Below are 19,238 nucleotides of genomic sequence, written 5' to 3' on the forward strand. Positions count from 1 at the left end.
CCCAGCATCTGTTGGGGGTCAGACCAGATGCTGAGATGACCTCAAGGCTCAGGTAGGGGCTGGGATCCAAACAGGAGGTGGGTGCAGCCCTTGGGAAGGAGCTGAGCTCCAGCCTCCCCTGTCAGAGGAGCCCCAGCCCCGCACACAGCTCATGCTAGAAGGGAACAGGGGGATCCTACAGGAATGGCTCTGCTGAACTTCTCTGCTACTGTGAGGGCAAAACAGAGCACACTCCCCCATTCCTGTGCCTTGGTACTGGCAGGAATCTGCTCTCCACTGATGGACTGAGCTGTGTGACAAACACTGCCTGAGGGTTCAGAGTTATCATCGAGGGAAGGGGCACATTCAGGGCTGCTTCACTGGGACTCAGAGCTGGAAAATGCTTTCAAAATGCACTGAATAGAAATATAGATCAGTAGAAGAAATACTGTCACAGTAAGGATGGAAAATGACACCTGTGTCTTCATCCAGAATATCCATTTTTTATTCTTCACAGCTCATATTTTAATGGCTTTCTAAGGCATCATGCTTAATTCTAGTTGGTTAGTAACTAATGGCAATTCAGTTCATTGGTTAGTGATGACTATTGTATGTGGCCATCAAAATCTCTCCTCTCCAGAGGTGTTTACACTCTTGTCTCCTGGGAAAAAGGTGTTCCACACAGGTAGAATCTTTCTTCTCACAGGTGTAAATTGGTTCCCACAGGAATAGATTGATATCCAAGCGGATTTTCACTGTTACAAGTCCTTTCTAACAGGAGCTTATCAGGCTAGCTGTTAGCTGTACCCAGCCAAAGCAGCAAGGCCTGAACCATGATTTTACAAGGCCTTTCTCTTGTCAGGTTTTACCCATAAACCACAAAATACATCACAAAATGACTTTTTGAACATCACTGTCAACAGACCCAGTATCAAAAGTACTTTTATGGCAAGTTTGCTTGAGAAAGAGACTGTGGAAGGCATTATTCTATGAATATTGGTATATTTTCTTCTGCAGGATGATACAGCACAGACCTATCAATGCAAGCCCCAAGGCCTGGGAACAACCCAGATTATCTTGAATATCAAAATGTACAATTGTGCATCGCCTGCAAAGGCAAAAAGATCACTTGGCATTGTGTGACTACAGCCTCGTTATCATTGTAACTTAATTATTATTTTTACTGCAAAGCTTTTCCCAGTGTCAGACCCACAATCATCTCTAAGTAAGAGGTTTATATTCCTCTTCCTGTAAATCAAACTTGGAACAAATAAAATTTTGTGAAATTTTGTTGACCTCCTGCTGTTGCTTCTGCATTAGCCTGCCCCAGCCAAATCCCTGTGTGTCCTGTTGGACAAACAGTCCAAGTCCTTCCACCAAAATTACACACTAGATTTGCAGCCCCCTTGTGTTTTATTATTCCATTGGAGAGTAGAAACAGCATAAGAGTTATATAAGGAGTGACCCCAAAACATGAGAAACTCTCAACCTCTGCACAGATCATCTCTGAACTTGCAAAAGGGCTCAGTTGGTTGGCTAACAGAAATATTTACCCAGCTAGAGGGAAAATACTCAGCCACAGATTTTTATCTAACAGTGTCTCTAGTGACAGCTTAACATGGAATTTGTACTCAAAGGGGTAATTTAACTTCAACAAGCTTTTCCTACAAAGAACACTGAAAATTGCACTTTCTCTGGTCGATGCTTTCTTTGTTTCTGGTATAATGTTCTCTCAGCATATAGAAGATTACTCATATTTTGTTACTCATATTATTTACAGACATAGGTCTCAACACATACACAGGTATTGTGTGTACCACTGAGATGTTGGAAGGAAAAACTGCTGAGATTTCCACCTCTTCAAGAGAGAGAGGTTTGAACCAGTTCCCAGATGTCACATGACAGTTAAAATAGAATTATACTCATGTTTTTATTCAAATAACTACTCTAAAATTACAAAAGATAAGTACTACCTTTCAGCATGAATAAACTTGAATACATGCTAAAAATAATCCCACATTAACTCCTGAAGTCGCTGCCTTCTGGAGGGTGTAAATGGATGGAGTTTGCTTTAGATGTTTTACATAACCATATGTCAAAAAATTCAATAGAATGAAAATTGCATATCTGAAAAGTAAATCGCTATTTGAGAGGTAGTGTCACTTATTTTTTTAAACAGTGACTCAAATCTTTTATCTAAGATAAAGACTTTTGATGCAAATAATTTTTTTTACTCTGGTGGGAGAAAAATTTTAGGAGATGGACAAAAAGGTCTGAAACAGTCTAGGGATTAAGGTACAATTCTCTCACCCTCACTTAGAACTGTTTGTACTTAAGGATGTGAGTAGCCCTGATGAAATCAATGAACTCCACTACAGAGAAAGGGACAACTCAAAATGAGGAGGGCAAGCAATGTCTGAGCCACTTCTAATAAATGTCCTCCAGTGGCAGGCTGTGGTTTCAGCTCTGAACCAGAATCCTCTCCTTTTTATCTTTTTGCACATCCCAGCAGATTTCTGCCTCAGCCAGCTGGTAGGAACAGCACAGGACATCACATTTTGGCTCTGCTGCCATGGAGGATCCTGAGCTCCTGCAAGCTCAGAGAGGAGATATTTACTGTATGTCACTTATTTCTTAGAAAGTTCTCTCAACACAGTGTGTGGCACTGAGGGACAGCACAGCAAGGCTCCAACAGCTGGCAGGGAGTTTCTTGAGAAGGCAGGGCTGGGCTGTGTGTGTTTCTCATAACTCAGAGGACAATTTCCATCCTCGATTCAGGCATTGCTTCCACCAGTACATTCCACCAGCAGAACTGTGGAACAGTCTGGAACTGTGAATAATAAAAGAAGTATTAACCCAAGTACACAGATTACAAGATACAGCACAAACAGCTTCCTGCTATATGGAAGGGTGAGTTCAGTAAATCCAAGTAAAGCAATGCCATAAGTAGGCAAAGTACAACACAAAATGAATTTGTGAGTACGAAGCAAAGAGTTTGAGAACTACTGCAAATGGCAACTTCTGAGCATTTAAAAGGTGGAAGATTATGCCTTGCTGGAACAGAATTATTCAGGAGTCATCATCTGGGCTGTAGTGTCATGCACAGGATCTCTAAATACCTTGGCACTCATCCTGCCATTTCTGTACACATCTTAATTACAAAGACACATGTTTTCAAAAATTATGGTATATATTATTATAGAACAGTTCTACTTCCCAAGAGCAGTGGTATCCAAATTCCAAGCTGATAAATGTGCAGTGAGCCTCCTTAATGTTACTCAAAGTTCCAGTGTCAGGGAGGAAATTACATACTGGACCAGTTCCCAGAGAGGGTTTGTAAATTCATTTGGGGTCCCTAAACACTGTGCATGTGAGCTGGTTTTCCAATATGTTGCTAGGCTCAACATCATTGAATAATTTTGGGGAAAGAAACTCCCTCTAGAAATCCCAGGAGTGGGTAGCCTTTCCAACACCGAGTCTTAGCCTGTAGTGTCCAACTCAACATCCATATCTGGTAGGACAGACTGACTTAATTTTTCATTACTGAGATCTATTCAGCACATAACTGCACAGTTCTCCCTGCTCTGAGCTGGTTCTGCTCTGATGACTGCACCCCCTGGAAGCAGAAATTCCTGCCTCATTTGGACATCAAATACCACGCACTGGGGGTGGGAGGCTTTGGAAAGGTCCGAGCTCACCCTTCTGCCTCCTGATGTGCATCAGAAATCCTCCCTGCTCACACTGCAGCACAGAAACCAGCACAGACCTCCTTCACAGCCAGGCCCTGCAGTCATACACTTGTAAATCATTCTCAGCTGTGGATATTTATGATTCAAACATTTCTTCTTCTATCAATAAACATCCTTCAAAGCCGAGCCTTTGCTCTGTAACGAACTTGAATTCAACAAGCAAAATTCAGGCCTTTTTTGAAGATCCAAACAATATGAATATGCAGTTAAGAATCTTTATCTTTGCAATCAGTCATTTGCCATCATTTTCCTTCTCTCTACTTTCAAGTTTTAGCAGAACTGTGTGATATTATGTCTTACATAATACAGACTGGATAATTACCAAATGTCCCATATGTTGTAGGTCATTCCCACAGCTGATAATGCTTCAACTCTTGCCTCCTGTTTCTCCATGAGCAGGCATCCTACCCAGTTTTGATGCACACAATAGATTGGGTAAATAGATTTACCCAATATTCGCAATACTTACAAATTTATATTTACAATGTAAAAGAAAAGGATTCCTTTCCATTAACAAAAAAAGGAAAAGAGAGGAAAAGAGAGGAGAGGAGAGGAGAGGAGAGGAGAAGAGAAGAGAAGAGAAGAGAAGAGAAGAGAAGAGAAGAGAAGAGAAGAGAAGAGAAGAGAAGAGAAGAGAAGAGAAGAGAAGAGAAGAGAAGAGAAGAGAAGAGAAGAGGTTTTGAACTACCAGAGCAAAACATTTTAATTAGGCTGATGAATAAATCAGTCCAAAGAAGTATCAGAATCTTTCATGAGATGGCAAAATTTATCCAGCTGTGAATCTGAGGAGTGGATGCTGAGGGCAGCCTGGAATCTGGGGCAGAGACAGGAAATTATACCAACAGCTGCAGGAGAAGAGGGGTTATTTTATTTACATGAGACACGATAAGCAGCACGGCCCCTGGCACAGGATTCACAAGAAATCCACATTGCAGGACTGTCAGTGCCTGACACTTCAGATCCTCAGGTACAGAATTCCTGGGGCTCCCACAGCCTCATGTTTGGGGGAAGGTAATGGGAGCATTTTGTGAGCAAGGCCAGTCGTGGCTCAGCAGGAGAGGCACGTTGTCATGTCAAACTGTGTAGATGCAGAACTTGCAGGAGGATTTCTTTTTCTTTTTTTCCCTGCAGTTGTTTTGTTTAGCCAAGTATAATCTGTATTTTAAGGCAAACAAGATGGTGGTAACAAATGGGTTGCCTCATTCTCTCACAGGGCTTTGTGAAAGGGGAAAGTGATTGTGCTGCCTCACCAGAAAAGATGGTGATTTCAGAAAGTAAGCTCAATTGTCTGAACAATATTCTGCAAACGAGTGAAAAAAATTTGTATCAGAGAACAAAGGATGAGTCACAGAGAATTACTCAATAAGAAACAGCAAGTCAACTTTCAGAGGATTTGGGTGATGTGGATATCTCCTGAAATTATGCTTCACTGCAGCATCAGTCATGATGGAAACAAGACACACAGCAGTGAAAATACCCTGTCATTCCATAAGTGGAAAATTTCAGGTGACAAAAACCAAAGCAAAACTCAGTCACACTGTATTTCAGATAGCTCATGTAGACTCTGCAAGGTGAGCCCAGAAATCTCCCAGAGAAGTCTGAGGGGCAGTGATGTTTTACCCACTACCCCATCAGGAACAAGAGACTGATGACAGGAATGATTGAGGCTGGATTTTGACACTTGAGCATACATAGAGTAGGTGTAGAGAGGATTACAGTTATGCACACAGATGGAAGAAGTAGATCACTGGAGAACAGAAGTGTGACAGTATTAAGACAGATAAAGTAATTTATTTCATAGGAAACGATTATACAGTTGAGAATCGTGGGGAGCTTTCTTTTCCATCAGAGTGAAAAGGAAAGAATATCTGATTTTATTCCACATGATCCACAAGATGTGTCATGTGCTTCTGATGGAGTCAGAGACATTAAATGGTTTAGAGAGTGGGTGAACATTTGGATTTCTACCTGATTGACAACGTGCAAGTCAGAGAATTGGCCCAGCATCAATGAGTATCTCATTAATTTTGGCATTAAATACTGTCAACACTGAGGGAAGAAAGTCATGTAACAGGTTCAGAATCAAGACATTGCCCTATATTTGAAGAATCAGCATTGAAATTAATGTAATTTTACTAATTCCCCGTCCCAGCCTTTGCCCTGTGGAAGCTGGAACAGTTCTTGTGTTTAGGAGTGGAGTTTTTATAACCAGTGTTTCTCAGCGTCCACTTCATCTGGTGACCAAACTAAAAAAAGCCAAAACTCTGCTGGCAGTCACCCACTGGGAATTATCTTGATGTCAGCAAGAGCTTCCACCCAAATCTGGCACAATATGGTCTCCTCCTCAGAATTACAGGGTTTTGTGTTGCTTTGCAGCAGTGGCACCATGCACAGATCAGAAAATATTCTGCACTCAGGTGCTGATGCTTCTGCCTTCTGTCCCAGGTAAGGTGTGCACCAAGCAGGGCTGACTCCTGGCTGCAGAAAGGTTTGTACTTGTTGTGTTCTGGCATGCTGAGGCCAAATTCTCTCTTTAGACAACCCAGGAGTTCTACAGAAATTAAAATATGAAATCTGGAATTCTGCTTGAACAGGATGGAAGAAAATGAGTCTTTAAGGAGGAGAAGCAATTTTGAGGTAGCTGAAAAATAATTTCAGAAATTAATTGCCTTTGAAATAACTGGCAATGCTATCTAGGCACCAGGTAGGCAATTATTTATTTTATAAAGTAAGAGTTTTAAAGGATGTTGAAATTGGAGAGCAGAATACTTGTATAAAATATATGGGTTTTCCTGCTAGTTTTCCATAATGTTATCTGTAAAACACATACACACAGTGCAAAGGCATCAGAGCCTTTCAAAGCCTTTTGTGTATTCTTCCTCTGCACATTAGAGAGGGAGATATTAAGAGCTGAGCAAATCATCAAAGGAAATGTATGTGCCTAAATTTTCCTTGAGTAGACTACATATTTTCTGAGGATCTGAGTCCAGAGACACCAGATGGTTGTTTTTCTCAGATATTTAGGCACCTACACATGCAAATAGGTGCCCAGCAGTATTTTCAAGCATGTCCAAACGCTTCATTCTCGAAATAACCATTGAAAATATTGATGCAACATTTTCATCCTACGATTTTTTTTTTCTAAAATATCAAAGGAAAAAAAATACTTCTGTGGAAATTTTTAATTGAAGAGATGAGCACCCCCAGGCTACAGAGTGGGGACTACACAGATCTGGGATATTTCTGCCAAATGCGACACTAGGCAGTGGAAAGTGATGGTGGCAGCTCTAGGAACAGCCTGGCACTGGAGGAGTTAAAAACTGCAGTTAAAGAGAGATTAAAAGCTACAGCCAAATTTAGTTGTGTTGCAACCATGCAGTTAAACATCTCTGTCTCTCCCTGCCTTCCAGGATTCCCCCAAAACTGAATGGGGACACAAAAATACACTTGGCAGGGGTGATGTGAAGAAGTTCAGATGACATTTACCCTACAAAAATTCAGCAAAAATTCCTGAACCCCAAAAAGAGGAGAAGGAAGCAGCTCAGACAGGAGAAGATGAGAAGTACAAATATGAAACAAAAATATCAGATTTACTCCCCCTTTTCTAAGAACATGGATCTTGTGCAGCTGAATGCCAGCAGAGCTCCCTGATAACCAAAGAGCCTGTGCTGGGTTCTGCTGAAGAGGAATTGGGTGTTACTTCTGTTCTTAAGAAGAATAATTGATATTTTGTCCTAGAGATACCTTTTTTAGATTCCTGACACTGCAGTAAATTAGTCTATAGCAAAATACAAAGGAAGATGGGCTTGGGAACAATTAAGGAGTTTTAAAATGCAACAAAAAGTTACAGGGAAAAAATCTCTTTGCTATAATTGATAGTTTTCTCTCAAAGGGAATTAACCGAATTTTATGACTTTGATCTTCTAAAGAATGAGGTTCTTAACTTCATTAGTCATTTTGCTTCAGTTTCAGCATGGATGCCACAAGAGAGAAACCCCCAGCCTTTTAAAAGGGGCAATCCTCCTACATTTGTCACAGCTGCCCTACTGAAGTTCAGTTCAAGAGAGCAGTTAGAGATTTTGTGGCAGAAAATCCATTATAATTAATGAGCATTTATAATTAATGGCTGGCCTGATGTAGCCTTTGAGAAGGATCACAGCTTTTCTCCTTGTGATCTTAATGCAACAATTTCACTTTATGATCACAGCCTTTCTATCTACTTAAAAACTTAGCAATGGGTTAAATGATAGCAGGAGTTAGATAATTCCACTATTAAGCAAAGTTAAAAGCTCTTTGGTTTGCTGTTCTCAGAGACTGCACTAACTGTTCTGATTGTGAAGCATGAATTTTAATAACAATACTGTACTGTACTCCTCACCTGCATAGGTTTAGAACTAATTAAAATGCATCAGGAATGTATCTGCTTCTATCTAGGCAAGGAACATGACTGAGTAACAGATCTTCCATCACCTCCAAAGAACCATCTCTTGCTAGCACACCTTTCCTCTGCAAAGCTAAAAATCAGATCAAGCTTTTACTTTACTGATGGGGGAAATCAGTTGCAAGTATTTCTATTTGCTTTATATTTCATGCAGTTTCATGAGCACGGTCACAGGTGAGAAAAAGAAAATATTGTTTTTCCAACTGATAGTGGAGTTTGAGTTTCTCAAATTTATTTCCGTGAAATCACGGCAAAATGAAATTAAAACCAATTTTCTTGCTCCGTGAAGGAGCAGCTATTGCAGAAGCAGTAAGATTTGAGATTATTAAAATAACCCTTGTCACACCCTGCTAGATTTTATTTCCAGGTACACTCAATAACCCCGAGCTGCAGAGCAGCTTTGCTGCGGTGGCCATGGGGACCAGGGCAGCCCCTGGAGATTTCTCCAAGGCTTCCCAAAGCTCAGCTGCTCCAGCACTGCCATCCCTGTGGCAGCGTGGGCAGCCCCTTGATGAGTGCTAATTCCAGCCTGAGGCAGGGAGAGGCAAGCTCGGAGCTGTCACAGCTGGGGAGGGACAGAGGGGACACAGGGCGCTCACAAGGGTGAGCTGTGCCACCCTGGCTGGGATCCCTGCTGCAGGCATTGGCACCTGGGCTCCCACTCACAGCTCTTGCTCTCCAGCCCTCCCTGGCAGCTTTCTTGGGCTCTCTGCTCCTCTGGCTCTCCCCACAGGTCTCACCAGCATCCTCTCACAGGAACAGGGGGTTGTGCATCCAGGGTTTGTGCATCACCAGGAAAATCTCATCTGATTCAAGGCTGGGTCTGCTCAGGCAGGGACAGAGCATTGTCACTCCTGTAATAAAATGTAGCTGAAATGGAAGGTGCTGACAATGTGGAAATATGTAAAATTCTGTAATATCAAATCCTTCTCTGGGATTCAGACTCCACTTCAGAACAAGGAATAAACAGACACAGAAACCTGATGTACATTTCTAAGAGCTTTTTGTCTCCCTTTTTGGGTGAGCATCTTCAGTGAACAGCACAAATCTTTCAGATCAGCTCTTCTGTAGGAATGGAAATGATTAATTTACCCTTCCCTTGTACATCTGCAGGTGTTTTTAGAGAGCAGAAAAATAGGGAAGAGGTTGCTTTTCTCAATTAAGGATTTCACAAAAAGAAATTGAAACAAAGTTTTTGTTCTGCCATCCTACAGATAATTTATTTCAGCTTAGGACACAAACAAGATTTCAGCTGGAGGAAACCTGGTCTCTACTGAGGGCAGACCACCCCCTGCTATGGGCAGGCCCCGTTTTCAGAGGGGCTCTGTGTGTTTTAGAGGAGGTTTCTATCACAACATCAGAAAGACCCTGGAGTTAAAAACAAGGAATGTGATTTCTTGAGTCAGAGTGTTCTGAATGACAAATTAGAAACCACAAAACTGTTTTTCTTTATCAGAAAGCACACAAGCAATTAAACTCCCCAATCCTTGGCCTGCTGAGGAACACTGTGTTCAATTTTCCTTTAATTTTTTCACAGTCATAGATGGAAATACATCTTAAAGCAGTAGCCAGCCACACTGAGGGACTGGTGCTCCAGTGGGATGATGGTAGAACTTTCCAGAGAGTGTCAATAGCTTATTAAGATTTCAGCTTCATCACCCCCAGGGTTCAGCTCCATCTTCCACCCTGTTTTAGATGCTTCTTTAGTTTGTTGGGGTTTTTTTTCAATTTTTCCACATCAGAGCACCTTGCCACCTTTACTGATTAATCCTCTGGCTCCCTGCAGGGTAAGGAAGTATTACCAAGTCTGTTTTTCAAAGCAAGGAGGAGTTTGCAAACTAAGGTATTGCAATATAGACATCTCATTGCACAGAACATGACCAGAGACACCCAGGCTTGGCATGCATGCATGGGCTGTAAAACAGCTTCCCTCTGTGTGTCTAGGGGATCATCCAGGTTTAATATCTCACCTTATTACTTGCTGTTGACTCCCCTCAGAGCTGACAATATCAACCTTAAGAAAAGCAGAGCAAAAATCAATACTCAGAGAAGAAAGGGGAGCCCCATCTCCCCAGGCTGTCACTGCTGCCTGACAGCCACAGCCAGAGCTGCCCACCACTGCCAGACCCTGCCAGGGCTCAGAAACAGAGGAGGAAACACTTCTGACACCAGACAGGTGAGTTGGACCAGCAAGGAGCCATAAATAAAGGCAGAGTCTGGTAATAAAAGAGCCCTGTGATGATCTGGGAAGCTTCACAAATAATCCTTGGCTCATCCCAAACACCTGATACTGGCAAAATTAATGTAGGGAGGAGGAGGAGGGAGATGCCAGAGGATTTCTGCCTGAGAGTTCTTTGTCAAGACACTTTGTCAAGAGATGATGGGGACCCCCAGCCACTCCTGGTCTGAATGCCCTACAATGAAGTTAACACTACAGTTAAATGGGAAGTTTTGCAGCATCCCAGTGGAACAGGCAGGAGGAGGGTTATACACACAGGTGGGATATCTTTTGTGCAGCAGACTGAAGAAAGACTCCCTTTAATCCTTTTGAGAAGAGACATGGATAGGAGACAGAGAAGCACAATTTTCCACAGCCTCCCCAGAGGATCTATTCAGGATGGGGCTGACACTGCCTTTTATTCATCTTGCAAGTTGGTGAGGGACTGCTGACACCAGAAGCAAACCATGTTCAGAACTGAAACCTTGTTGAAATTGTGTCCCTTCATCCTTTCTTTTCTTCCTAAAATTCAACCCCCAGTAACTGGGGTTGAAGGCTGGCCATACAGCCCCAGAGAACAGCACACAGCCCTGATCCTGCACATCCCTGTCCCAGAGAGCACCAGGCTGGGCCAGAAACAGCCCCAGGGAGCGTCCTGGGGCTGCAGGGCCAGCACTGCCATGGTCCTGAGCCAGCACAAGAGGCACCACCACAGTGCCTACCTGAGCCCTGAGCTGGGGGAAGCTCTGCTGCTGCTGCAGAGCCCAGCCCAGCTCCACGGCCCCTTTTGTTCCCAGCTCAGCTGAAAAACCAGCACTGTTGGACTCAGGATCTGTCTGAGTGTAAAGGAGGCACCAAAGACAACCTTTCTCTGTAACGAAACCTTTTGGTTTTTCTTCCAGAGCTCCTCCTGCTCGTGTTCTGTATGTGTGGATGTATGGGAGCTGCATCCCCAGGAGCATCACTGGATGCCCACCCACATCTCCTGGCTGGGTGAAACTCTGTCCAGCTGTGCTTTGCCTTCTGAACACACCAAGAAGGTGACTGCACAGAGAAAATTGCTATTTTTGTCAGGACCCAGGGAATCCATGCACACCCACACACAACCTTTCACCAAGGGTGAAGCTCTTGCCCCTGCAGAACCCCCAGAGGCCACGTGGAGCTGCCCACCATGCTGGGCCAGGGAGGGCAGGCAGGGAGGCTGGGATGCTCCCACCATCCATGCAGCAGCCAGAGTCACTCCCCCACACCCACTGGAGCAGTGGCAAGGCTCACTGGGATGGCAGGAGGTGTGTGCTGCTTATTGCCCATCCCAAGGCTGGGTGAACCACAGCACTGTCCCAGCCTGGAGAAGAGCACAGGATTTGGATGCAGCACTGACCAAAGAGACACAAGCTCCCTTTTATAGAATCCCAGAATGGTTTGGGTTGGAAGGGACCTTAAGATCACCCAGTTCCACCCCACTGCCTGAGACTTCTCTGGAAACTTCCTAAATGCTCCTGCTTTAGCTGGTGCAAACGTGTCCTGAGGAACCTAATGGCAGCAGTTAGTTTGAAATAACACACACAAGCTCTTCTGAAACAAAACATTTTCATGCCTTCTCTGCACTTGAGCCAATTTCTTCAGGCATCCTGCCCCATATTTAAGAACCAAAGGCAAGATCCCCACATCAGGTGTCTAGCACTAAATTTTATTGCCCTGCACTTGAAAATATGTTCCTAAATATCTCAAACTCAGGCACCTGGAGATAAGCATTTGCCTTTGGAGCGAACAGAAAAGGAAATAATTCCTGTATGTTATTTTTATTTTCTTTCCTTTATATGGTTTTAAGCTGCTTTTATGCGGCACTGGAAAGTTCCAGCCCGTGATTTGTGGCATTCTGGTCTGCTAATAGAAACATCCCCCTGCCTGCTGCTCACTCTGCAGAGCAGAAGGATCGTAATGCAGATTGTAAATGGTTGCATTAGGGAGAAAGATAATGTTTCTTTCCACTTTCATTTCCCCGGGTTGGTGTTTATCGTGGTAGGGGTTGCGTAAGCACATGACAGAGATCATGCATTATTCACCAGGCTGGGGCTGGGGAAAGGCTCCAGCCCTTCGGAGCGTGGATCCACGCCCGGCAATTCCCACCCGCCAGGGTTCGCGCTGCGTGTGCTGGGAGCTGGGCTGAAGGATTGGCAAAGCAAACAGGATTGGCCTGGGGAGCAGCAGGGATGGGGCTGAGGGGCACAGGCTCTGCTCTCCCTCTCCTCAGCTCTGCACAGTTTGTGTCATTATTTATTTCACTAGACTGGACCAGAACTGCCACCGAGTCGCCACAACCATCAACCAACTCCTAAACAAAACACCTGAACAAAATCTCTTGCTCTTGGATGTATCTGAGGGCAGACAAACCCAGACATGGGGTGACACAGGAGGAGGGAGAAGCCTTTCCAGCCCCAGACTGTCCCCATGATGCCACCAGGGCCAGCAATGCTGACCCAGTTTCTAAGCAGGACAGGAAGTTGCAACACTCTAAAGTTTATTATCATTAAACTCTAGCCAGTGTCAGAGGCCCTGTGTTTGTCCTTGCAGTGCTACTGCCAGTGCACATAAAAACTAACAAAATCAGCCACTAAATGCTGGCAGCCTTGGGAAAGAATTAAAAAAATCCCCCAAACCAAGAAACAAACCCAGTGAAACTACTAAATAAGGAATAAGTTAATGAGGAAAAATTAAAAGGAACTGAAGACTTTAAAAACTCTTCCAAATTAAGGACAACAAAGAGAAAGGATCAGCTCTTATTTTTGCAATTAAGGTGTTATTTATGGCAATTTAGCTGTTTAAAGATTAAGCCTGGATACCACAGAAAATACATCTGATTTACTCCCAAGGCTTCTCATCAGTTTGTATATGAGCTCCAGCCAGCCTAAAAGCAAGAGGAGTTCAGACCTCCCTGTGTGCACACAAAGCTCCTGTAAAACACCCCAAGGATTGATCCCCACGCTGGGCAGCTGCACTGTGACCACTGGAAACAATCACAGCCCTGGCAGCAGAGCTGGGACACGGCACCCTCAGGGCAGGGATCTTCCAGGAATGAGAGAGAACATTGTGTGGGAGCAAAAGGGAAAAAATAAAGACTCTGGTTCTGTGGGTACATGCAACCTGCAGTGAAGAGAGGTGGAGAGAGGGTGCTCACCCTGTGTGTGCAGGGCAGAGATGCAGCCCCACGAGGGATCTGGGGGCATTTACAGGGCAGAGCAAACAGCACCTCTGCCCTGTCCCAGCAGCAAGGGAACCACCCCATGCCAGGGCTGTGCCATCCTACCCCAGGGACACACCCAGGGGAGTGCAGGGAAACATCACATCCCATCCCATCCCACCCCATCCATCCCACCCCATCCCATCCCATCCCATCCCATCCCATCCCACCCCATCCCATCCCATCCCATCCCATCCCACCCCATCCCATCCCACCCCATCCATCCCACCCCATCCCATCCCATCCATCCCATCCCATCCCATCCCACCCCATCCCATCCCATCCATCCCATCCCATCCCACCCCATCCCATCCCATCCCATCCCATCCCATCCCATCCCATCCCATCCCATCCCATCCCATCCCATCCCATCCCATCCCATCCATCCCACCCCATCCCACCCCATCCCACCCCATCCCATCCCATCCCATCCCATCCCATCCCATCCCATCCCATCCCATCCCATCCCACCTCATCCATCCCATCCCATCCCATCCCATCCCATCCCATCCCATCCCATCCCATCCCATCCCACCCCACCCCATCCCACCCCACCCCATCCCATCCCATCCATCCCAGGACTGTGCCATTCTCCCCAGGGACACACCAGGATAATGCACCCCATGGGCTCAAGGGATGGAGTAAAAGATGCCAAGGAGCCCCTGGCAGAGCCCTTTCTTCTGCACCACACCTCTGTGCAGGGAGGAAACACATCAATGGCCATGACACCCCTATGCATCTTTTGTTGCATTTTCCTCCTGTTACAGAGTTGGAAACATCTGCAGAGAGCCTGTATGTAAAACATTAAGACTGTGCACACTATTTGTAGGATTCAGCCCCAGACACCTTCTTGGTTTTCTTACATATTGGTAACAATATGTTACCAATGAAACAATAAAGGAAATAATGAAACAATAAGGAAATAAATAAAACAATGAAAACAATAAAGGAAATAAATAAAAGGAAATAAATTAAAAAAACCCCAACATGTAAAGCTTTGTTAAACTCAAAAAGCAGTTCAGAGAGGAGAGAGCTGAAGATGGGATGGTGCTGGGAAGGCATTCAGCCTTGCCGTGCTGCTGCTCACAGAGTCCCCTCTTTGAAGGAGGCATGAAAGGAGACATTTCAGCATGAGAGTTCAAACTCTGTGGCTCTGTTGATTTTTCCAGCCCCCACGGCTGCCTGCCTCGGCATCCTGTTCTTTGAACGTGCAGAGTAAATAGGTGTAGCTCCTGTGGCTCTGTGGGCAGGAGATGTGCTCCCAGGAGGAGCTCTGGGGGCAGGCAGGAAAAGCCCCTGCTGCCATCCTGAGAGCAGCATGAGGCACTCAGTGCACTGGGGCTGAAAAACGGCAGGAAAAGAGAGAGAGGGAGAGTCGAGAAAACCTTCCATAGAGGGAGAGCTCCTTGTGGATGACAGGGTGCCCAGGACTTGTGAGTAACACACAGGTAATGGCTCTTCTGAGGATGGATGCAGGAGGGTGGGAACAGCAATGTGACAGAGATGTGTGAGCTTTCTGCCACCCCAGCAGAGCTGCTGGCGGCACAAGGGGTTGAACTGGAGCACCTGGAGCCTGGCAGGAGATGAGGAACAAGCTGACCAGGGCCTCAGAGGGTGCTGAGTTTTTATTTTATTCAAATCTAACTGACCAGAAGATTTCTCTTCTCTTCCTTCGCCCTCTCTCAGCAGAAACATTTATTATGCTAAGTGAAATGTTTAACCACTGGCACTGTTGGCTGCAATAGCTCATCATAAGCAGCTTTAGCGTTTGCTGGGATCAGCACCCTGGGGCTGGAGGTGGTGTTTTCCTCTGCCCGGTTATTCTTCCTTGCTCCTCTCGTCTCCCCGGCCCATTTTTCAAGTTCCAATGCGTTAAAATAAAAGTATTAACGGCGCTTATCTGATGCATGGGAGATTGTAAGAGCAAGCTGGCGAGCAGCCAGGAGCTAATAGCAGCATAAAGCAATTTGCTGAAAAAAAGAATTACCATGCTAATTGTCAGGCTGGAGAGGGTGCTGGGGATCACAGAGGAGTAAAAAAAAAAAAAAAAAGGACATTGATTACTCTAGATTTAAACAATAAAGGGATGAAGAAGAAAGAAAGGTTTTGAAGCAATTTTCTTCTTTTTTGTCCCGTTCTCTGCTACCCTCCCCCAGCTCAAAACCTCCAGCCAGAGCCTCAGGCACTCACGGGAATTTATCCGAAGATCTCTTCCTTTTTAGCATCGTGTCAGTGCCAGCTGCACCGCGGGCTGCGGAGCTGGTCGGCAGCACCGCGCAGCCCTGCCCTGTGCCCTGCCCTGCCCACGGAGCGGGGGGCAAAGCCGGGTCTAACAGAGCCGGGTCTGACAGAGCCGCACTGCCCCAGCCCGCGCCTCGGCTGAGCCCAGCGCCGGGGGAGGCTGCCAAAAGCTGACCCATTCCCAGCGGAGCTTTTTTGGGGTTTCTTTCTCGAACAAAGGGACATCGCTCTTTTTTTATTAATTATTATTTTTTTTAATTTATTTCTCTCAAAGCAATGAAGGAGTGCCTGGAAAGCTCAAGCAGAAAGCTCAGCCTCTTCCCGCTGGCTCCAGAGAGCGCCGCTAACTGGGATTAAGAAAGTCAACTAATGCTTCCCAGCGCCGGGATTTCAGCAGCGCGGAGCCTCCCGAGGCAGGGAACCGCGACGGCAAATCCGGCCGCATCTCCAGGCAGGCAGCAGCCGCCTCTGGGCGCAGATGCCGTTTAACCCCGGATTTATGTGCATCCCACTCCTGCAGAGCCGCTGGAAAACCACCGTGCCTCCCCTTGGCGGACAGTGAGCGCTGCCAGCCCAGCCGGGGCTGCTCCGTGCCCGCTGCCAGCCGGGCTGAAGAGGCTCCGTGTCCCCCAGCCCATGCCGGAGCGGTGGCACCGGGCTCACAGCCTGCTCCCAGCACATCCCTGCTCCGTGCCCGCTGCTGAAGAGGCTCCGTGTCCCCCAGCACATCCCTGCTCCGTGCCCGCTGCTGAAGAGGCTCCGTGTCCCCCAGCACATCCCTGCTCCGTGCCCGCTGCTGAAGAGGCTCCGTGTCCCCCAGCCCATGCTGCAGGAGCGGTGGCACCGGGCTCGCAGCGCGCTCCCAGAGCTCCCCGCACATCCCGGCTGACCGGCAGATGAGCCAGCGCATTCCCCCAAACGAGGAGTGCTGGGAAAACCAGGGCCAGGACACGAGGTACCTGTATCATTTTTGATTAATATTTGCGAGTAAATGCTGTAGATATGAGGCAAGAAGATTTAAAAGAAAGTCACTGAGCCGTGCAAGTGAATTCATTTGTTTCAGACAACATGCGGCTGGGTTGCACCCTTTTACAAGCAGGAACATTATTTCTTTCCTATGCCAAAGACTGACTGCGTTTGCCCTCCTGTTTTACTTCTGCTGTGGAAGAAATTTAAGCAAGAACATGTATAGTGAATTGCTCAATTCTACCAGTGCCACTGAAGCTCACCTAATGATTCAGACCAACACGCCCTACCTGAGCAGCACTCCGAGACCCGTGAGCTCCTCTGCTCTTTACATGTCGACAGCCAGGGTGTTAAAAGAAGGGGAAATAAATAAGCCAGACCTGGTGACTTACATCATTCTATTTTTCTTTCTGTTCTTGACTGTGACATTCATTGTGTTCTTCATAAACTGCCAGCTGAAAAATTCTTTTTTTGCTACTCTTCCTTACGACAGATCGCTCAGGGAGGCGAGGAACCCGTGGAGGACACAAGCTGTCTGACACCTCTCATCGCAGCAGGAGCAGGCACCACAAACCCTGTGCAATAAGGAGCTAGTGCCATGTGCCAGTGCACGGATGTGAGCCCCTCTAGAGTAGTGGGCAGGAGGAGATTGCTCAGAATTCTGCTGTGTGCCAATCTGAGTAGCTGTAAATAAAAAGCTCCATTATGAACTGAAGAGAATGCTTTAGCAAACTGATACAGGTTTTGCAAAAAATTGCCCCGTGATTCCAGATTAAGCTCTGTGTGTATGCAAATGTCATCATCCACCCATTCAGTGTCCATACAAGGATAATTGTATTAACAACAATCACTGATTTGGGCATCTGGTGGAGCTTGTTCCCCCATGTTTAGGAAACCAAGCATCAAATGTACAAAACCAGTGTATTTACCTAACAGCTCCACAGAGATGAGGTTACTTTCCAGACCTGTTTTTCCCAACTGCTGCTGGAACTGCATGGTGATGCTGTGGGAGGCCTGCCAGGCAGGAGGAGAAAATGAAAAATGTTTATTTAGGCTTTTGATTGTCATTCTGTTAAGGGTGTTTTTGATGTTTGAATGCATCATTGATCAAGTCTTAAGTTACTACTTATGTGAAACACTTACTACCTAATGAATTTATTTTCATCTTTCATAAGCTGCAAAGGAAATTATTTGCCACAGCATGAAACCAAAATAATCAGGCTGGGGAGAAGTGGGAAAAAAAATTAATATATTTAATATTATGCAAACTAATGAGAAGTGTGAGCAGAGTGCTCCAAGTTTGATACACAAAGTGGATAAGTTCTGAAAGCCATAAAACACAGCTTTATAGGAATAGTAGCTTTACTTTACCACTCCTTGCTCTTCATCTAAACCTAGCCCAATTAGAAGTATAAATTATCAATATGACAACAGCTTGATTCAACACTGGTCACTGGCAACCCCTACCATTTCAAATTACTATCTGATTTTGTTCTAAAATCAGAACAAAAAAAGCTCCTGCTTAACACTGGTAGGTGACAAACTATTTTGTAGATGTTGATTTCTTGTAAACTTGCAGTTACAGCACAATTCCAAATGAAGCTGCATGAATGTGGGAAAAGTGTCCATAATTCCCACAAACAGCAGGCAAAGGGCTTGGGTTTTGGGTTTTTTTGTTTTTGGTTTTTTTCAAATCAAATGGCTCAACATACAGGAGAATTGCAGCTATCCAGAAACACCTGGATCCAGTGTGTTTCTGGATAGCTAAATCCCAAATCCTACTGAACTACAAAAATAGTCCTAAATCCTATTTTAGCTGCAGTTTTGGGTATTGGATCATCTGAAATGGGTTCAAAGTAGTGTCAGATGCTGCTCCTAACCCTGTTCTTGACCTGCAGAGTACTCCAGAGGAGATGGGTGTATATATGTGTACATAACTTATTTCATCCAAAGGAGGAGATTTAACAATGCAATTACACACAGGCTTGCACTTAAGAACACAAAGTGTGTATATGTGGAAGTCTGTTTGCAAGCTTCTTCTTTTATAACCCAAAAATTGCCCAGTTGATAACACTTCCATGTCATTGTCTTTGTTACCATGTCTTATTTTGCTCCAATAAGCTAAACTACTCCATAACAGATTTCAATATTTTATTCCTTGATATGTGGCCAATATTTCCTCTGAACCAAATTTAACCAGTGTAATTCCAATTAATGCAGAAAGCAACAATAAATGCAAGTGTATTTCTCTCAGCCCTTTTTGAATAAATCAAGTTTTATCAAATCAGACATTTCTTATTTATTTTTAAGTAATGACAGCTTGTTTTCAGCTACCAGCCATAATGAGTTTGGTCTAAGAATTTCTGCTGGCAAGAGCCTCAGAACCTGACAGAGCACACGTTG

At 45.1% G+C, this 19,238-nt stretch overlaps 2 protein-coding genes across 7 annotated transcripts in view; one reads left to right on the forward strand and one right to left on the reverse strand.

Annotated features, from left to right (window-relative positions):
- The window catches only part of LOC143695300 (uncharacterized), a 77,271-nt gene extending 59,913 nt beyond the window's left edge, over positions 1 to 17,358 (reverse strand). For 2 of the 6 annotated variants that reach the window (XR_013184408.1, XR_013184413.1), the window contains exon 1: positions 17,228 to 17,353. Coding sequence is in view for 1 of the 6 variants with exons in the window: in XM_077186580.1 (XP_077042695.1) it covers positions 16,213 to 16,779 (567 nt within the window). In the remaining 5 variants the exon portion in view is untranslated. Of the gene's footprint in view, positions 1 to 460; positions 2,810 to 8,909; positions 9,024 to 9,414; positions 9,950 to 10,139; positions 10,184 to 14,235; positions 14,419 to 15,818; positions 16,780 to 17,227 lie in introns of those variants that run through there. The other 4 variants (XM_077186580.1, XR_013184414.1, XR_013184410.1 and 1 more) reach the window with 4 other exon arrangements.
- Positions 16,766 to 19,122, forward strand: SMIM32 (small integral membrane protein 32). The gene is made up of 2 exons (XM_054643044.2): positions 16,766 to 16,824; positions 16,996 to 19,122. The coding sequence occupies exons 1-2, from the start codon at positions 16,766 to 16,768 to the stop codon at positions 17,372 to 17,374; spliced, it is 438 nt and encodes a 145-aa protein (XP_054499019.2). The 3' UTR covers positions 17,375 to 19,122.
- Positions 19,123 to 19,238: the final 116 nt, after the last annotated feature.

The sequence above is a fragment of the Agelaius phoeniceus genome, chromosome 15 (genome assembly GCF_051311805.1).
Source record: "Agelaius phoeniceus isolate bAgePho1 chromosome 15, bAgePho1.hap1, whole genome shotgun sequence".
NCBI lineage: Eukaryota > Metazoa > Chordata > Aves > Passeriformes > Icteridae > Agelaius > Agelaius phoeniceus.